The sequence below is a fragment of the Aspergillus thermomutatus genome (genome assembly GCF_002237265.1).
Source record: "Aspergillus thermomutatus strain HMR AF 39 chromosome Unknown NODE_10, whole genome shotgun sequence".
Taxonomy (NCBI): domain Eukaryota; kingdom Fungi; phylum Ascomycota; class Eurotiomycetes; order Eurotiales; family Aspergillaceae; genus Aspergillus; species Aspergillus thermomutatus.
In genome coordinates this window covers 154,386-172,596 of record NW_020798058.1, presented here as the reverse complement: position 1 = coordinate 172,596, position 18,211 = coordinate 154,386, and the positions used below count along the sequence as shown (strand labels likewise).

At 49.7% G+C, this 18,211-nt stretch overlaps 4 protein-coding genes across 4 annotated transcripts; 1 reads left to right on the top strand and 3 right to left on the bottom strand.

Annotated features, from left to right (window-relative positions):
- Positions 1-637: 637 nt before the first annotated feature.
- On the top strand, positions 638-1,501 carry CDV56_109340 (YoaK family protein; the record flags this gene model as incomplete). The annotated part of the gene is made up of 2 exons (XM_026762959.1): positions 638-845; positions 900-1,501. The coding sequence occupies 2 exons, from the start codon at positions 638-640 to the stop codon at positions 1,499-1,501; spliced, it is 810 nt and encodes a 269-aa protein (XP_026618298.1).
- Positions 1,502-2,992: 1,491 nt separating this feature from the next.
- On the bottom strand, positions 2,993-4,207 carry CDV56_109320 (uncharacterized protein; the record flags this gene model as incomplete). The annotated part of the gene is made up of 1 exon (XM_026762939.1): positions 2,993-4,207. One exon carries the CDS (start codon positions 4,205-4,207, stop codon positions 2,993-2,995), a length of 1,215 nt encoding a protein of 404 aa, XP_026618297.1.
- A 4,957-nt stretch (positions 4,208-9,164) lies between these two features.
- CDV56_109259 (FAD-binding oxidoreductase) lies at positions 9,165-10,688 on the bottom strand (the record flags this gene model as incomplete). The annotated part of the gene is made up of 1 exon (XM_026762878.1): positions 9,165-10,688. One exon carries the CDS (start codon positions 10,686-10,688, stop codon positions 9,165-9,167), a length of 1,524 nt encoding a protein of 507 aa, XP_026618296.1.
- Positions 10,689-13,803: 3,115 nt separating this feature from the next.
- CDV56_109203 (Zn(II)2Cys6 transcription factor) lies at positions 13,804-16,242 on the bottom strand (the record flags this gene model as incomplete). The annotated part of the gene is made up of 1 exon (XM_026762822.1): positions 13,804-16,242. One exon carries the CDS (start codon positions 16,240-16,242, stop codon positions 13,804-13,806), a length of 2,439 nt encoding a protein of 812 aa, XP_026618295.1.
- Positions 16,243-18,211: the final 1,969 nt, after the last annotated feature.

Sequence of the window (18,211 nt, the reverse complement as noted above, 5' to 3'; positions counted from 1 at the left end):
TCTTGATGCCTTGATGCCTTGACAGCACAATGAAGTCATCAATAATCAATAATAAACTCCGGACATCACGAAGTAGACTTCAATATCCATTTTTCCAAAACTATATTCCTTTTCTTCGATCTACTAGAGAGGTACCAGATATTCTTTTCTGCCTCTCTCTTGAGTACCGACAACTACCTAGTCTAACCTCAGAGTTGTAATGCCCCAACCTCAGCCCTACGTGTGCGGGGACGTGGGCCCTACCCACATTGTCTTACTGGCAACTGCCTCAGCTTCTTTGACGACAATGCATTGACAAATAACAATCCAGCATTAGGAGGTCCAATGTCGCAATCGAAGCTCTCGATGAGCGCAACCTGCATTTCTATGGATAGCTTCGAGCCTAGGAATCAGGCAGCAAATATCTTGCCGATCTAGTCATAGCTGCAGACCAGACTAGTACGGAGAGAGTAAAAGACTTGTTTACTACTCCGTAGTCGGATATTCTCCGTTTCTTGATTTTTCTTTTATCGGCGCAAATTTTTGCACTCGGCGAGCTCCGCGCTGTCACCTCGGAGGATTTATATGACACTTGACAGCCGCGTCCGCCGTACGGAGTACATTTTTCAGAACCTGAATCTGGCAGTGCTCAGCGACAATGGCCGACAAAACCGCCGATGCGCCTGACCTAGAAGCCCACCCCCGAGGGGAACCACAAAAACAACGCCGGACCTTCGCACAGCGCTGGAAGCAATCCGTCGATACCACCTACGCAGACCTCATTTGTCTGCTCCTATGCCTGAACACAGGCCTCTGCGATAGCAGCGCCTACAACGCCTGGTCCTGTTTCCTCGCCATGCAAACGGGTATGACTCACCTCACCCCTCATGGTTATTCCCAGCAACTCTAACGCAGCACAGGAAACACCATCTTCCTCGGCCTCGGCGCCTCGGGCCAACCATCCAGCAAACCCTGGGGCTGGCTCAAATCGCTCACCTCGATCGCCTCGTTCTTCGTCGGCGCGCTGATCTTCTCCAACGTGACTCGTCGCACCGGCGCCCGCCGCCGCGGCACCCTCTTCACCTCCTTCATGGTGCAAACCATCCTCATCGTCATCGCCGTCGCGCTCATCGAGGCCGATCTGATCCCGCATACGGCCAAGGACGCGGCGCTGACGGGGGGCTCGCTCTTCCTCGAATTGATCCCGATCGCGCTGCTGGCGTTCCAGTCTGCGGGGTCGATCACGTCGAGCCGCGCGCTGGGGTATAACGAGATTCCGACGGTGGTGCTGACGAGTGTGTATTTCGACGTTGCGTCTGATCCGAAGCTGCGGGAGAAGCCGACCGCGAATGCGAAGCGGAATCGGAGGGTTGGAGGGGTGGTGATGTTGCTTGTTGGGGCGATTGCGGGCGGGTGGTTGAGTCGGAGTAGCGGGGGGATGCAGTCTGCGCTGTGGATGGCGGCTGGGTTCAAGTTTGTGATTGGGGTGGGTTGGTTGTTTTGGAGGGCTGAAGAGAAGTAGATACCTGATACCGATACCTACATAGATAGATGCATAATAGAAGTAGACTCGAATGCTGGTCAGCGACATGCAGAGACCACCCATCCTCAGTACCCCTGTATGTCTGTACCCCTGGTGCTTTGAGAAGTCTACTTGGCTCAATTATCACCTTATATTCATCACATCATCATCTGTTCCACCACTCCTTACTAAGAGAATACCTAAGTGGTCCTATGACTTCCGAAAACACCACATAAACACGTGGTCGCACACACACATGGCCAGTAACATATTACTCATCAGTAAAGTACCTACCTCCATACCTCCTAGGTACCCAAGGTTACAGAGTACAGAGTACCTAGGTACCTACAGTGTAAGCCCAAGGTAAGCGTAATACGGAGTACCTACTCAACCTACAGGTACCCTAGCGTGTAATAACCGTGCATGCAGACGGAGTACATAGTCCACAGGAAACGGGGATTGGATTCGCCCGACGATGCCTGATCCTGCAGTCTGACTAGCAAGAATAGAAGGTCTCAAGAGGGGTAAGGTAGACTAGGCGCTACACTACTACAGGCTGAGGGGTAAATGCCAATGCCAATGCCAATGCCACCGATCACTGAGAATGATGATCACTGCCGCGATGCAGGCCATATCACATCACATCATATCATTCGCATGGCTGGCGCATGAACATGGCTATGGCCCGTCAGATGACATCAGACTCAGCCTAGGTAGTATCTGAATAGTGGGAGGGGTAAGACTAAGCTAAGACTAAGACTAAGACTACAAAGTACTTGAGGTATCTTCTCAGATAATTACTGCAAGAATATGATATGCTCCAGGTGAGAACTGCCAAGTGAAAAAGTGGTAAATTCAAGTCTATCGGTACGATGGTAGTTGGTGTCTATGACGCGGGTCTTGACGCAACACAAGCAGAAAACAAAGGAAAAGCAAGACATGCGCAGTAAGGAATGAATCAAACCAACCGTGCCCGAGACAGAGAGAACGCAAAATGGTATCATCGAAGAGAAGTGAAAAAGCAAAGACTCCAACTTGCGTAGAGAAATGCAAACGACTCCCGCGCCGGACAAGAGCAAAAGCACATACCCGTCCCAGGAATGAGTCAGAGAAAAAGAATTCAAGAAAGGGCGCCAGAAACCGATGAGATGATTCGCGCTGATAGCGGGGAGTTGGGTGTTTGTTGGTGCCGCTTGTAGTCGGGGAGGAGGTATCAGAACCGCAAACGAGCAAATCCAGTGCCAAACCAAACGCGCTCAGAATGCATCCGACATGTCGAATAGAAAGAAACAAACAAGGATTAAAGCTGGCAGAGGGCGAGAAGAGGCTTCGCCTGCGCTTGCGAACCGACGCTGATTATTAGACGGTAGAAACGAGCAGAAAGAAGACGAGAAAAGAAAACACAAACTTTTGTAAACCGGGTCCAACATTTGGGGGAAATAGGGAAATCGGGAAATAGGCAAATAGGGAATATGGAAAAACTGCCGTGGGCTAAGCGGCGGACGGTCTTCGTAGGATCTCTTCGCAGTTTGCATCAAAGCGCATGTTCCACACCCGGATGCTGTTCATCAATTTCTCCGTGTTCTCCAACTCGCGGTCGCGCCCGAAAATCGACTCGACGAATTCACAGCCCGCATTGCGGCCCATCGAGACGGGGCCCTTGCCACCACTCTCCCGCTTGGCTGCCTTCCACATGAACTGCTCACATGTGCGCAGCAGCTTCTTGAACCGCGCCCACAGGCGTTCGCCACTTGCCAGGAAATCCTCCACGACCTCCTGCGCCTCGGGTCGTTTGATTCGATCCAGGCACTCGTCCGCTCGCTTCACCTTACCCGCCAGCTTGATCAGAAGCAACCACAAGTCGCCCGCCACGTCGGCCATCGGGGTCGAAGCGCCGTGGTGGAAAACGGTCCAGTCGTAGATCCACTTGCCTAGCGAATTCGCATCGAAAACACTCCCCAGCAGAATGATAGGCGACTCGGTCGGATCCCAGTTCTTGATCGAATAGCCCGGCGGGATTCCGGCCCGCGCGGCGTCCTCTTCGGTCGCCTTGGGTGGTGCCTTGGAGGTGGCGGACGGCTTGGGCTTGGACGGGGTGCGCGTGGAGGTGGACTGGCGGCGCGCCCGCGATCGCTTGGGGGAATCATAGTCGTCGTACGCGGGGACCTGGGGAGAGGAGAAATATGGATCAGTGGGTGGCCTTGCCTTGCGTTGAGACGACCACGACGGCTGTCGACGCGGCTGGGCGTGGCTGTCCCGCTTCGATGTCCCGGGCGGTCGGTCATCGAACACATCGTCGACCACATCCACAAAGATGGAGGAGCGACGTTGTGCCGACGGATGCGGTTTCTCATAGAAATGATAACCGCTCTTGTCCCACAGGCCTGTCGCGCTGGACATGGCCCGTCGACGAGGACAGGATGAATAGCCAGCAGAAAAAGCACTTACATTTTCGTGCTTGCGTGGCGGCGTGCCATATTCCGGCATCGCTTCGTAGAAGCTCTGGCCGTACCCGGAATGCCATGCTCCCGATTCCTTGGGGGCGGCGTAGCTGGCTTTGCGATTGTGGCGCTTCGACGTGCCTCGAGGAGAAACGTAGGGACTCGCAAATTGTGTCGCGTAGTAGGCGTAGTGGGGAGAGGTCGGAGGAGCGTTCATGTAGTCGAACGAGGACCACCCAGGCGGTGGTGAAGCGTAGTGATACATTATCGCCAGAGCATGGAAAATCGAGGCAAAAGCAACTGCTTGTAAATGCTGATTTCAAAGCAAAGAGAAAAAGACTTGCGATCAGAGAAACAGCCCAACAGACGACTGAAACAAAACAACCCAGAGTATATTGTACAGGATATCGTTCGAAGCAAGCCGATCGACGCCGGTTATGAAACGAGATAGCGGACAGCGCAGAAGAATTCAGACTTGAGGATGAGGACCGTCACCGTGGTACGGTTTGCAGGGGAGAGGAGGGTTGAAATTGTGTTTGCTGAGAGTGCATTTGAGCGTCGTCGGTTGACCGATCGCTGAGCCAAGGGGTTATGTATGTATTCGTTCGTCACCGGGAGGCGAACTTCACACACAAGTCTCAGTGTGAGAAATCCAGCGGAGCGATATTCCACGATACAGAATATCGATCTTCTTCTCGTAGCGAGTTTCTGATGCTGCTCGTCCTCGGCACCTGACCCAGGAACTATTCAGAGGTTATTTTGTCACCGAAAGGACAACGTGGAGGATGAATATGAACCCAAATAGGGCGGATAAGTTTGGTGCGAAGGGGGTTTCGCCGGGGATATCGCTTGGTTTTGTAGGAATAATCAAGGCACTCTGGCACAGGCCGTGGCGTTAAGAGGTGGGGCTGTATCTCTCAGGTATTGGGGGTTAATGTACTCCGTAATCTTAGTCTTAGTCTTACTGTACTTCGGCTCGATTTTTAGTAGTAACCTAGTGAAATACGCAGCATGAAAGATAATTTACGATTGGGCGCGAGGCGAGAAATGAAAATCAGAATTCTTGACATTTTTGGGCCCAACCACAGTGGCTGAGGGAAAGGGGGGTGTAAGATGCTTGCGAATGGATGGGCGCCTATATTCTATGAATATCGACAAGCTGTGAAGATTTGATGCTTTTATACTTAAGCAACTCGATACTTTTTACAGAGTACGGATTATGGTGTTCGAAATTAAGTCCCATCGAGTCATATAGATAGTCACATCATATCCCCTTCATAGGTTACGTTCGAGTGGGCATCGTATATCGTATTGACACTCTGGACGGCTCAAATTTAACAAAGAGAGAACAGGATTCGGCACGAAGTTAGGCCTTCGACCAACCAGCCATATGAATGTTCCATCATCGCAGCATGATAAGAGTCAGTCTGTGCCATTGCTGACTCATCTACTCGTTGCTAGTTCTCTCTTCTCTACTTCAGATGATACCTATGAACGACATCTTCATGTGCTTCTAAACATGACTGCACTGGAGCCTGGAGACACAAGCACATATGAGTCAATCTTGCTATTGCCACTGTGGCTCAGCTGATTATGATCCCCGTGTCATTGGAGAGGATAAAGCTGAATGCTTGAATCTTTAAATCTACTTATAGATAAACTCGTTGATGACGGTGGCGATATGCGATATACTCAGCATTGGTTGAACGGTAGGAATGGTAATCATCCTCACGCGACACAAAGATAATATGGATATCACTACTACTTATGTTAAAGACGTCCAATGTCTATATAAGGTGCTGGAACATGACAGATTGTTCCATGGATTTGCTACGGGACACTCCCGTACACCGTCCATGGTTCGCCCTTCAGAACGGGTCTACGACAACAGTTCTAGCAGACTTTCTTCTCGATAGTTGATAGATTAGGATTTTGCTCTCGAGTGGAGCCATATGGCATTTTATTCTTGATTCAATCTATAGCCAGTCTTTGTAGTTTGTACGAAGCAAGACAGCTTATTGGGCAACAGGCAACAGGCAACAAGTGGTCGATGGGCTTTACCGCTGCGACCTGCTGGGCAGCAACCCAGCAACGAAAACGGGCAGACCGCAACTTGGTTAGTATCTTGTAGATCAAAACGAACAGCAAGAGAAAAAAACTCTAAAGCAAAACGGTTGACTCAGTTTCAGCTGTAGAAAAGATCTACCCGGATCCAGGCTATTGAACGGATAGAGGTAGACAGTAGAGTACGGAATACATGTGAGTCGTCCATGGTCAAAAATACAGAAATTGCACCTGAGGATGTCGTACTTGCGCTACACAGGTACACAGCTAAATCGGCTACCTTGCGACCAGCTTATTCGACAGTAAGGATTGGAAAGTCCTTCTAGAAGATTTCCCAATCCTGAGTCTGACTGGCCTGAGAGATGTGCGAACGCTATTGATATCGACAATTTCCGCGCACCAATAAAAGCCCATCTATCCCCCCCTCTCCTAATCAATAAGGCACATACGTGAGACTTCCACTGATGTGACTCCAAATCCAAAATTAATCCAGACCGAGGCCGAGACCCCTGAAGCCCAGGCAGACCAATCCTCTGCAATCTCTGTCTGATGGCTTAAGGATAGGCTTTTCCACGTCGTACAGGGCGTCCAAAATTTCCATGTGCGGGAAGATGAGTCCGGCTTACGTTGTCCATCATTCTAATCGATTTGGTTGAAACAGTAGCATAGATACTCCTCGGAGTATCCATAAGCATACAAGGTAGCGAGTCAGACCGAGACCAGCTAAGAACCTTGTAGCGTCGGCGTCAACGGCTCAAGTGCAGATGGATGTCATCATTTGGAGCAACTTGTACCATGGAGGAGACTCCACTAGCTTCGTCCATGATCCAACAGGTTCCCGTCTAAAGAACCGAAGACTCCATCTCGGAGTTTATCTGTGTGTGATAACAAGGCAACTCGCAAGTACCATGCATTAGTCTTAGATAGAGGTGCAGTACAGTCTTCCTGTATGGGTAGGAAGTCAGCGACATTAAACCATAGTAACTCCAGAGAGTCAGTCTTCTGTAGGAAATACAACACGCTGCGAGTTTCCTGCCAGTCGGACAGTCAGAATTTTTACTATCCCTTGCTTCTTACAGGGTAAATAATCAGAGACATTAATATAATTGCTCTGTTCATTTACTCCATTTTATGATTTGAAATCACTGTCCGTGGATGATAATATGTCTTCCTGTTATGCACACGGCCCAGGTCCTGAAGATGATGACACAGAACAAGATATTCCATGTAATCGAAAGTACCAGGCTGTACCAGGTTGTACTATCGTACTCGGTTCTTTACAGCGGTGTCCTGCATACTCAACCCACATTTTTCAGCAATTCAAGTCTGATGGATTCGATGGACAGTTCAGCCCTTGGCTTTGTTTTGATTTTGGTCAGTAATGGTCAGTAAGTAAGATAGCTGTACAGTTCTTGGAATTCTTCCTGTAAGCATTTGGTGCTCTTGTTTGAAACAGAGCGCGTTGGAATGAGCTTACAGGAATTCTAGAATGGCAGTGCGCGTTGGCGTATCTAGGGCTTTAGTGTTGCCCTTGCCCTATGCCCTAGCAATGTACTAAGAATGTGAGATTACACTCTTTACTTGAAAGTGCTGAGGGTCCATTCAGGGCTCAGAATGGATTAGGATACTGGATAAGTCGTTCTGTGGCTTAATGCTCAAGAAAAATGCAAGGCAAGATACCACTCAAGCATCACAAGGCAAAAGCATAGATTCCTATTTGAAGGTAAATATTAGTAGTGCAAGGTGAGTTCATAATGTGTGAGGATTTAGCTATATCGAAATGGTTGGTGAACAAAGTGATCTAACAATAGAAAGTTTCAAGTACCTTACCTTCATACACCTAGGGAAGCACATAATCCAAGTAATACAGAACAGCTCTATCACCTTGATTCCAGCTTCAAAGAAGAACATTAAAGAGCAGGCGTCTATGACATGGGATTCCTCATTACTCATACGGAAAAGCAAGCTCACTGGTATAGTCCATCCGTGGACCACATAGCGCAATGGAGGACATTTACAGAAGTCCATAAGGGGCGTTCTGAACGCTTCGGACAGCCCGGTCAAGTAGGGACGCAGAGAACCAGGAAAAATTCATTGTAGCAACGCGAAGGACTGGACCCACGAGAAAGGACTGTGGTATCCGCCAGAGCCGATCTTTGCCTGGGGTGCGGCCGCGCAGATGATAATTGAGTCGTAAGGCAACTAAAGGCAAGAAAAGACTTCCTTAGTGACTGGGCTGCTGAGCGACGCGAAAACTGGGATGATGACGGCGATTGGTCAAGGAGCTCTTGTGCCAAACGCAGCGAGATTCATCTCAGGGGAAGATGTCGAATAGATCGTCCCGTCGATGATCTTGCTCTTTGCCTTTGACAAGGTCCGTAGCAACCAGTCCTTGGAAGCTTTTGCGTCTCCCAGAAAACGCAACAGGGATCAGTCAAGCCCGGGATCATTTTTGCGGGGATGCCTGGAACTCGCGACATCGATAGAATGTTCATATAGCGGCCAGGGTCGTGCTCAGCAGTCTGGACAAGCTGCGCATGATCAAGAAGCCTTGGTATACCGTGGACCTCCGAGCATTCTTTCAGACAACGGATCTCCTTTTGAATTCGCGTCTTGCCCAGTTGATAATCCTGGCCAGGTCTTCATCATGACGGAGAGTGTGAGATGGAGTCTGAATTAAGACATTCGACTAAGCGATACAGATCTTCCAGAATGAGTCATTCAACCCATGGGCCAAAAGACAACCTTTCCTTCTCCCATTTCTTCGATGCTCCTCCCGGCTACTAGGTTGGTCAAGAGGTAAACTTCAGCATTGACTCTCATCACAGTGTTGCTGAATTTTATGGCCGCGTGGTTTTTGACCTCCATGGTGATGCTCGGTTATGGTTATAGACAGATGAAGAGAGAGTTGATATGTGGCCTAAAATAGAGCACATGCGCCTAGGCAACGGCTCCTGTTGATACACAGCCTCAAGGGTGCCCACTATCCTGTCAGATGGTTGTACTTCTGAGTTACATCCTTTCCTGGACGAGTCATCCATGGAATATGACTGGTTCAGAGCACGATGGTGCAGTACGGGATAGGGCACAAAATCATAGGATATTCATGGGGACAAACTAAAAATGAAATAATGTCTATCATTGACTGCCTAGGATTCTCATTTCTTTGAATCATCCAGCAAATACTCCTTATTCCAAAAAGTGTGTATCAATCCATAAACCCCGCATATTGGCCATTGCTGAAATACCTTCTCCATCAGCCAGGGCACCCAGCCCTGCTTTGCAATAGCTGTCTCCCCTCGCTCGGCACAAACCTTGTGATACAAATTCGGAAGATACCCAGCATGATATCTTTCCCGCAGCTCATCCATTTGAGATCGATCGTAAATAGACCAAAACTCCGAGTCCGTGTACCAAGTCCGCGCATAAAGCCACTTCTCCCCTCCCAGTGCACGCACCAACTTTTCGAGCCGTCGGTTGAAATCAAGGAACTGCGTCTTGCCCTTAGGCCCGGGTCCCCAGACTCCCACGCTAAGCATCATATCCGGCGCGTGCTCGGCCTCGAAGCCCGTACGCCGTCGCGCAATGAGACCCCTTACATGCGCTGTGGTCTGCCGCACGGGACAAAGCCACAGCGGGTACTTGCCGAAGGAGTCGTCGAGGTAGTCGATCAACTGTTCTGCGGCTGCGTAGGGCACGGCGACGTCTTGGATAGTGTACTCCCGGAACAGCCCGCTCTTGTGGACGGCATGATACATGACCCTTGTGCGGATAACGTCGTCGAGCAACCATCGCATGAACTCGGTCTGCGGGAAGAGAAAGTATTGGAATCCGTATTTGCCTACCCAGAAGCCGCCTCTGTCGTAGCGGAATAAATAGTCGACCAAGGGGACCAGCTCTTTCACGGGACCCGTTCCGGAGGTTGAAGAGGAAAGTAGTTGCTCAACATGCATGTAGAACCAAGGATCCGTCGGGTGCGCAAACGTCTGCATCCGAACGGCCGCAGTAGCGGCACGACTCTTGATCGCCCCGGCGCAGATGACACCCCTGTCTTTGCTGAACATTATCCCGTCGATGTATTGGTACGCGGCGTCAGGAGTAAGCTCCTCAATTATGCGTACGGCCTCATTTACGCCCTTCGAGATGGGAACATAGGTCAATTCAACGACGGGCTCGGCCGGCAACCCGAGTAATTGCAGCTCAACCAGAGTCGTGATTCCCAACGTCCCAAAGGAGCATGCAGCTCCGAAGAATAGGTCTGGATGTTCCGTGGCCGAGGCTTTCAATACCTCCCCGTTGCCAATGACTATCTCGATCCAATTGACTGTTCGGTCGAAGAAGCCGTGCCGGTAGGAGCTGCTTTCGCCGGATGTGCCTGCGAATCCGCCCCCAACTGTGATACCAGGAAAGTCCATAACAACAGGTGGGATCAGTCCTTGTGGCAGAGTCGCCTGGACGAGCATATCCATAGGAACATTGGGCTCCACGAGGGCGACTTTGCGGACCCGGTCGATACAGAGGACACGGTTGAGTCTGCTGGTGTCAACGGTGTTGGAGCGGGACTTTTTCGAAGCGCGCGTCGAGTTCGTCGAGCCATGGTAGATATAGAATGGCTTCTTGTCCGCATAGAATCGCTTTACCTGAAAAGATATTTCCTGGACAATGGCATGGTGAGAGTCCATTTTCATCGGTTAGGGTTGATCAATGTCCTGTAACGGCCTACTAGTGGAAATAATCCAACGGAGCGAGGGATCATCTCTCTGGTCTGAATTTAAAGATCTCCATTTCGGGGTCATGACCAGCTGATGACACCAGCTGACGTCTTGCTCAATTCGCGGACCTCGGATGTGTCCATGTCGTGACTGCATTGGAACTTCGACAACGTAGCCGGCGCTTTGTGGGATGGCCAGTTTACGTACCCTGGAGCACGCATGGACACATGTACTGCAAGGGGCTGAACAGTAAAACTTGTGCTCAGTCATATCCTGTTCCCAGATCCCGAAGTTCGAGATTCTGACTGGTTCAATATTGATAAAATCATCGGTTGAGGAATTGTGACCGGATGGATAAGAGCGAGTGGGAGTATTGCCGGGCGATGAGCAACATCCCTTGCGTATGACATTTGTGCGGTCAGCTAAAGTAAGTGGCGGTAGCAGAAGTCGATGAAGCGAAAGCAGACGGTGTGAATGTGATAGATCTTGCCAATGCTATTTTCATCTCGACATTCTTCTCTGATCCCGTCAATCGTGAAGTTAAATACTCTAGATCATGCCCGATCAAGCATTACAGGACAGTTCCTCTTACACTGTATTCTCATGAACAATATTTATGGCCACAAATCCCTTATAGAGGATAAGGACCATGCGAGATACCTGAGAGCTAATAGGTTCCCCAAGACTGTCGAGTCAAGCTGCCATTCTTGGCTGCTCTGGCTGATGCCTCGCTTTGACGAATGGTCTATCCAGACACCAGATCGGCCCTACCATTCTTGAGGGCAGAGAAGACCTCGCATTACTCCTCACCGGCAAAGTATTGACATTGTTGGACAAGGAGCCCGATTGTCGATCGATTGGGCGCATGGGGGTGATAGCATCAACCGCCGTCGAAGTAAGGAGTTGTTTGACTTGGTTCAAATACGGATGTTTGCTTAAAAGAGTTCATGGCAGGAGCATTCCTCCATCTGGGCACGATTGACCAGCGTAGACTCTGTATTTCTGTTAAACAAGACTCTTGCTGAGACGCAGCGAACAGGTACGGGTACCAGCTCAGTATTTGCGTGGTGGAAGCACTTAGAAATATTGTATAATGCTCTCGGCGAGGACAAGAGTCGGGTTTTAATTGGCAAGTGTGCCGTTTCATTTGAGCAAAATGCAGACATGATTATTGATGCTGATGGAATCCATTCTGGTCCTCGCAATGAGATCTTAAGATGAAGGAAGGACGGGAGGGTCCAGATGGAAAGAAGAAGAGCTTGGATGAGAACAAAACTCGCCAATGACTTAGCAAATTCACGTGTCTAATGGACCTGGGATCAAATTTCTCTAGCAGATACGGTATCTTGAGTCCATCATCTGCTCGTACTGGACTACATCCATAACGACTCGTGAGGGTCCACTGCAGTCTCAACGATGCCTCCAAGGCCTGAGAGACTCCTTCCCCTGCTCCATCCTAGTAGATGATAGTTGTGGCGGGTCGGCAGTCTTAGCGACAATCTCAGCATACATACACGCGTCTGGCAATATCTTCCAGATTCTTCTCAAAGAGGAAACCAACAATGCGACTCCACCTCAAGGCTCCCTGTCCGACCTTTTCCCTACTCTCCGGGACCGTTACCACGATAACAACTTCGACAGGTCCTAGACACATTACCCGAGAAACCATAAGGACCAGCCCAGACATGAGTTCGAGGAGTGTCTTCTCGCTAGACATCCCCGTGGCCACAGCTTTATAACTTGGCTCCGGCATGTAAGCTGGTCGTACGGCCAGTTCCCCTGTTCGTGCTCTTCAGCGACAAATGGATGTACTGACCACATTGATATTCCCATACTGTGCTGTTGAACCCCCTGCACAAGTGATGTCCTCGGTATAGCGCGCAATGAAACCCAAGGCACTGCCCATGTTGAAGCTGACATCTAAAGGCATATCATACCATCTTTGCCATCGGCCCACGCGTTTGACCTCCCAAAACGTACATCAGCACCAGTCTCCGTGAACTCCGGTCCAGACCGACCAGTCTCTATAAGGTCCGATCAGTGAGTGCAGCGGACTGTTAAATGACATTGTGCTCTTCGACCGTGAGAAAAGGCTTCAGCTCGGCCAAAGAGCCGCAAACTCCTTCTACCAACCCTCTTCAAGCAATTCTACAATGCTGTGGTTGGTTACGTGGATCCGCATCTTAGGTATACCTGCTCCGGCTCAAAATGATATTGTTTACGCCAGCCTCTGTGTGTAGCGTCTTAGGGTGCGGGTGCTTGCGTGTCTGAGTCTAAATATTAGGATGACAAAACTGTCGAGAAACAAATGGTAGTTATCTGGACCGTCAGAGCCTATCGAGGAGACCGTCAGGGCCGATCAAAGCATTCCTCTCGCTACTATGCCTAGACTTCAAAGTCAATAAGACTGTGGTATTTCCACGTCCCCTTGTCCTTGTAAGTCCTCCGTACTGGAATGTTATACCTGGTGAACCCTAAAAAAACAGACCAGAACCATCCTGTATGAACTAGTCTAGACAGAGACATTAGAAGTTGTATAGCGAATAGGATCCCTCCCTAATCTGCATCTGCATGATTTCCAGAACAAGAACGAGAACGACCCCTCGTGATCCTGTGGGTGGACCAATACCCTCGAGTACCGGGAGATGTAGAACTAGACTATCATGTACGCTGCACTGTCTAACAGTTTGCTGGGCTGCGTGTCTAGTGCAGGAGTAAGGCATCAAGGGTGGAGGTCAAGTGTTAGGCCCCGCAAATAAGCGAGTGACACGCTGGCGTAGCAATCTGTCAGGGTTGAGATGCGTCAGGCATGTTGGCCGACTAATTTAGTTGACTTGATGATTCTCAAGTGTGGTTGATAATTGATGGTCAGCTAAAGTAAATTTGTGATTGGGTTATTGATGGAATATCATTATGGGAAGTGAATGTGTCCTCGTAGTATGTACATGAAGTTATCAGAAACTATGTTCATGAACATTGTATAGATAATCTCTGTCATGTCCGTTATCATCAAAAGCGCAATAGATACGTGACCTTTTGGCGCCTGGGGTATATAATAATGTAGTGTGTAAGCTGGTTGATCCGGTCAAACCACCAGATACTCTCCCTCTGCTCGTTTGGCTTGCATCAGCTCATGCCAGCGGAAGCCCTGTATCCGCGACCTGGATGTTGCCGGATATACAGAGTTCCCTCCCATAAAGTAATCACTGCCCATTACCGCAGATGGTGCCATCTCGAAGCCGTAAAGCACTCTGGTGTCCCAATGCACAGACGTTGTTTCGGTATCGCAAGCATCCTGCGCCCAGATCTTCTCCAGCAACTCAAGACATGTTAGATTGTTGAAGAAACCAGAGTCTTGGGAGATATCTCTGCAGCGCTGTCGGACTGTATCTCGATGACTCTCGAGTACGCACTCCGATCCTGTGATGAAGAGCGGCCATAGCAGGTACACATCCGACTTGACCAGTGAGATGTGGTGCATTGCACGGTGCACTAGGTGTTGAATGCGAGGATGACTGGAAGGAAGTTCTGGGTAGACGAGTCGTTCGCTGTAGAGTATTGCCGAATGGCGAAAGGATTCCGAAATGTGGAATACGTCGTCAATGTTCTGAGGCGCTACAGCATACTGCGTAGATGGCGAGGATGGTGGAGAGATGTAGGCTTGAGCGGAAGAAGGAGTTGAGATATGGACCGAACCACGCGGTGGCGCAAGTCGCCAGGCTTCTAGTTGCTGCCGGAGTCCGAACCACTCGGCCCAGAATGCTGGCGACAAAGATCGGCTGCTTCGCTCAACTGACCACGATTGTACAGGCATGCTAAAGCTGAAGGAGGTGTTCATCCCGGGAAAACCGTTGGCCATCGATGCGTCGAAGAGTAGCGATGGCGGCAGAGATACTGTGGGAACAAACACGTCGGGAAGGGCAGGCGTGCTGACCTCTTGCTTCTGGCTCAGGAGATTCAAGCGACCGAGTTGTGCAATGTACTTGAATAAGCTGGCATCACAGCCAGTCAGATTCTCAAGCCCCCATTCGCTGTCGGAGACCGCGGCAATATCCAGACATGTGCCGCGCAGCTGTATCTCGCGATCATTGGTGGTGGCAGCCATCGTGTCGTACCAGGTAAATACGCGGATGAACCACTTCAGCTCATCGGAAAGGACCGGCGAGCTGCGCATTCGGAGAGCCAGAAGCTTGGTCACACCTGCGAGTTGCGTTTTGAACTGCGCCACACCAGTATCGCAAGCGTGGAAGAGACATAGGATAAACAGGGTTGCCAGAACGGAATCGGACATCCTTCGATGGGGATCGGCGAGCTCCATATTCAATGCTTTAACCGCCAAACCTCGATGATATTGCTCTTCGCGGGCGAATCCCTCAGCCGTTAAAGTATCCTGAAAATCTTGGCAGGTTCCATCGGTCAGCGCTCGATGTGCCAAGGATGACATGCGCGAAGGGAGCGTCCTGTCTGTCGGCATGGTTTTGCTCTCTCGTCGTTGCCGCAGGTTGCTAGTGGCTAGCGTTGCGATCGCCTCCTGCAGGGACTCGCTGTCCTGCGCTAGACGCAGAATATGAGTGCGGAACGGATTGGTTGGGCTGTCGAAAGCTACAATGACCGGCGCAATGACTTCCGCATAGTAGCTTATCAAGTATCTCAGACGGGGTGTGCGGCCAACCGATCGTGCAAGAAGCATTTGAGAAAATGACGGGGAATGGCGTGCAATCCGTCGAGGACTGCCTGAAGCCTCTGAAGCTGTTGAATTTTTGCCAGCTCCTTCAGTCTCTTGAGGTTGTGAAGTATTACAAGCTGGTGGCACCTGCCATTGTTCGAACGTAGAAGTGGTTGACTTTGGCCAGCTTTCTGTCCAAGCATTGTTTTGGAGGGAAGGGTGACCATTCGCCACAAGGACTGTCTGCATATATTGTAACGAAGGGTTTGTCGTGTTCGAGTGTCTCAGGGACTCTGTATAAGGAGAACTAGTGCCAAGAACTGGAGGATTCCCAAACGAGAAATCAGCCGCTGGGGTTGGCCAGGCTCGCGGGTCCGCGCCCCTTCGCATCCAGCTTGCGTTCTCATTTGTGTCCGGACTCGACGATCCCTGCGATTGAAAGGTGGCCCTCTCTACATTGTCGGAGGCAGTGTCCGGAGATGCATCAGAGGCAAAGGTATACGTAGTTGGCGATGCGATCGTGTGTCCCGACTTTGGCGGACCCCCGGAACGATGACGACTATCTGCAGTCGCAGCTGGTTGCGCTCCAGTGATTGGAACAGACAATCCTCGAAATTTGCCTCGACTGGCAACACCCACACCCCAAGTTAACGTGGTCTTGTATCCCGCACAATCCCGTCCACGGTTCAAACACTGCGAACAATATGGCCGTCGTCGGTCACAGACAGAGCCCTCCCGGGCACATGTGAAGCAGTCATCCGCTGCACCACTCACAACGGTTCTCTTTCGTCGTTTCCTGGGAGCAGAGGCCGAGGTCGACTCAGACTTGCGAATCGAGGGTTGACAGGCCGGCTCCATGCCGGCGATCTCAATATCGGTGCTGGGACCGTTGCCGCCGTCCGAAAGCAAGGAGGGTGATCGTCAACGATCGGAATCAGCTGGATGGATCCGGAATGCGGGGTTCCATTGATAGTTTATCGGGCTGTCGGTAACCGGTAGATGAACGATCGACACAGCAGGATTCGCAGGTGTTTGCTGTACTTGTTGAGTGAGAGGAATCGGAGGAACGGAAAACGAAGTGAGGAGATAGAAAGGGAAGAGGAAGTCAAGTCGCGTCAAGGAGAATCAAGATGATGATAGAGTTGAAGTCTAAATCCATTCGGTCCTAGACCGCTCATTCTGCTCTGACCAGAAAACGCCCCCAGTCGCGGAGTCGAGGAGGAAGAGAGATGGTTTAATTAAACTAAGGAAGTTAACCAAGGTGGATGATGAAGGGTTGAAGGCCTGAGGCTTGATATGCTCCAACTTCCCCACGGCGGCTTCATCCGCTCTTCTAGAGCCAATGATGATCAAGAGTGTTTTTGCCATCTCATAAGCCACTGCATCATAAGTCCACGACTATGATGATAATCATCATCCTGTGAGCATCTACAGAGCTACAGCAAGCATAAGTATCTATCAAATCGAAAGTGAAGACATTCATAATTGGACCCTGAAGTAAGAACATCCTTCCAGCCCAAGCTTCGATCGCTTCTGAGCCATGGCAGGCATTCAGACGATCTGACAGTATCCTTATCTGCAGCCCATTCACCTCCTCACCAGGGCAGATTTGGTTGGTTTACCCAGCACGTCTGATTCGCTCGACGATTATTCACGCCTGAGTGATCCATGCTGAGCGGCAAATGCTGTTCAACGAAAACGCCGAAATACTCCGTCGGGGATATTAGTTCTCGATAAGGTCAAACTTATAAGATGAGCATAATAAGAGTATGCTGTTCAGAGAGGCATAATGACATGGATATGCCTCCCCTTTCTATGCCGTGACCATGCCATATTCTCATCGGGGCTATACGCCACAATCAGCGACTGTCAAATCTGCGGTCCATTCATCAGACATGTCCTACTAGTATGATAGTAGGTAATTTGTTGGCGTAAGTTCCTCAGGCACGTCATGAGGTTTGATGTTGCCTTTCAGTCGTCCATTTCTCGTGCACCTAATCCTCAATACAAGAACAGAAAGTGATGAGTCCATTGCATTATGAAAGCGATCCTTGAAAATGAAGAAAATACCAGAATAGTAAAAAGCCTGTGATACTGTCATGTATTGACTTTGATAAGTAATTAGATCTGAGGATCCGCCACGTGTGTAAGTAGTCAAAGCTCATTGTAATGCTTATTGCAGTTACCTGAAGATGTAGAAGATAATCTAGCATTTATCTATCATCCAGTCTATTCACTTCTAACCTGTACATAGTAGTCACCTGGAGTGCCATAATAGGCTGTGGTGAATGAGCGTCTTAACAGAGTGACAGGGAGAAGTAGTAGGATGTATTATCATAGGAAGCTAGGATTTGTACAGCAGACTCAAAGACTTATAATACCTTCTAAGGGAAAGAGTGTGTATTGCCTTTCTGACAAGGATCTCCCGTCAGTAGTATAGAGAACATAAAGGAACATACTACTATAGCATTCATGTAATAGTCTTAGGAGACCATGCAGGGAACATATGGTAGATATATCCTTTCTCTTAGTTGTGTCACTGGCAATTTTCCTTAGATTTGTGTATATTCACTGAATCAGAGTGAATATTCTAGCAGTTCTAGAGAATCTGCTCAGATATTGAATGATATAGACCTAAGTGAAAGGTCTCTCTTAGTATTATTCGCTTGTTTTGATCAAGTATAAATATCACCTGCTGCCCCCTGCTCGCCACTCTTCTTCTCACTATCTCCAGAAAACCTTCTTGCCCTGATATCTCCATTCTTCTGCAAGCACAGCACACGGTTCCAGATGCTGGGTTTCAAGTCACGTTGTTCGGGCATACCAT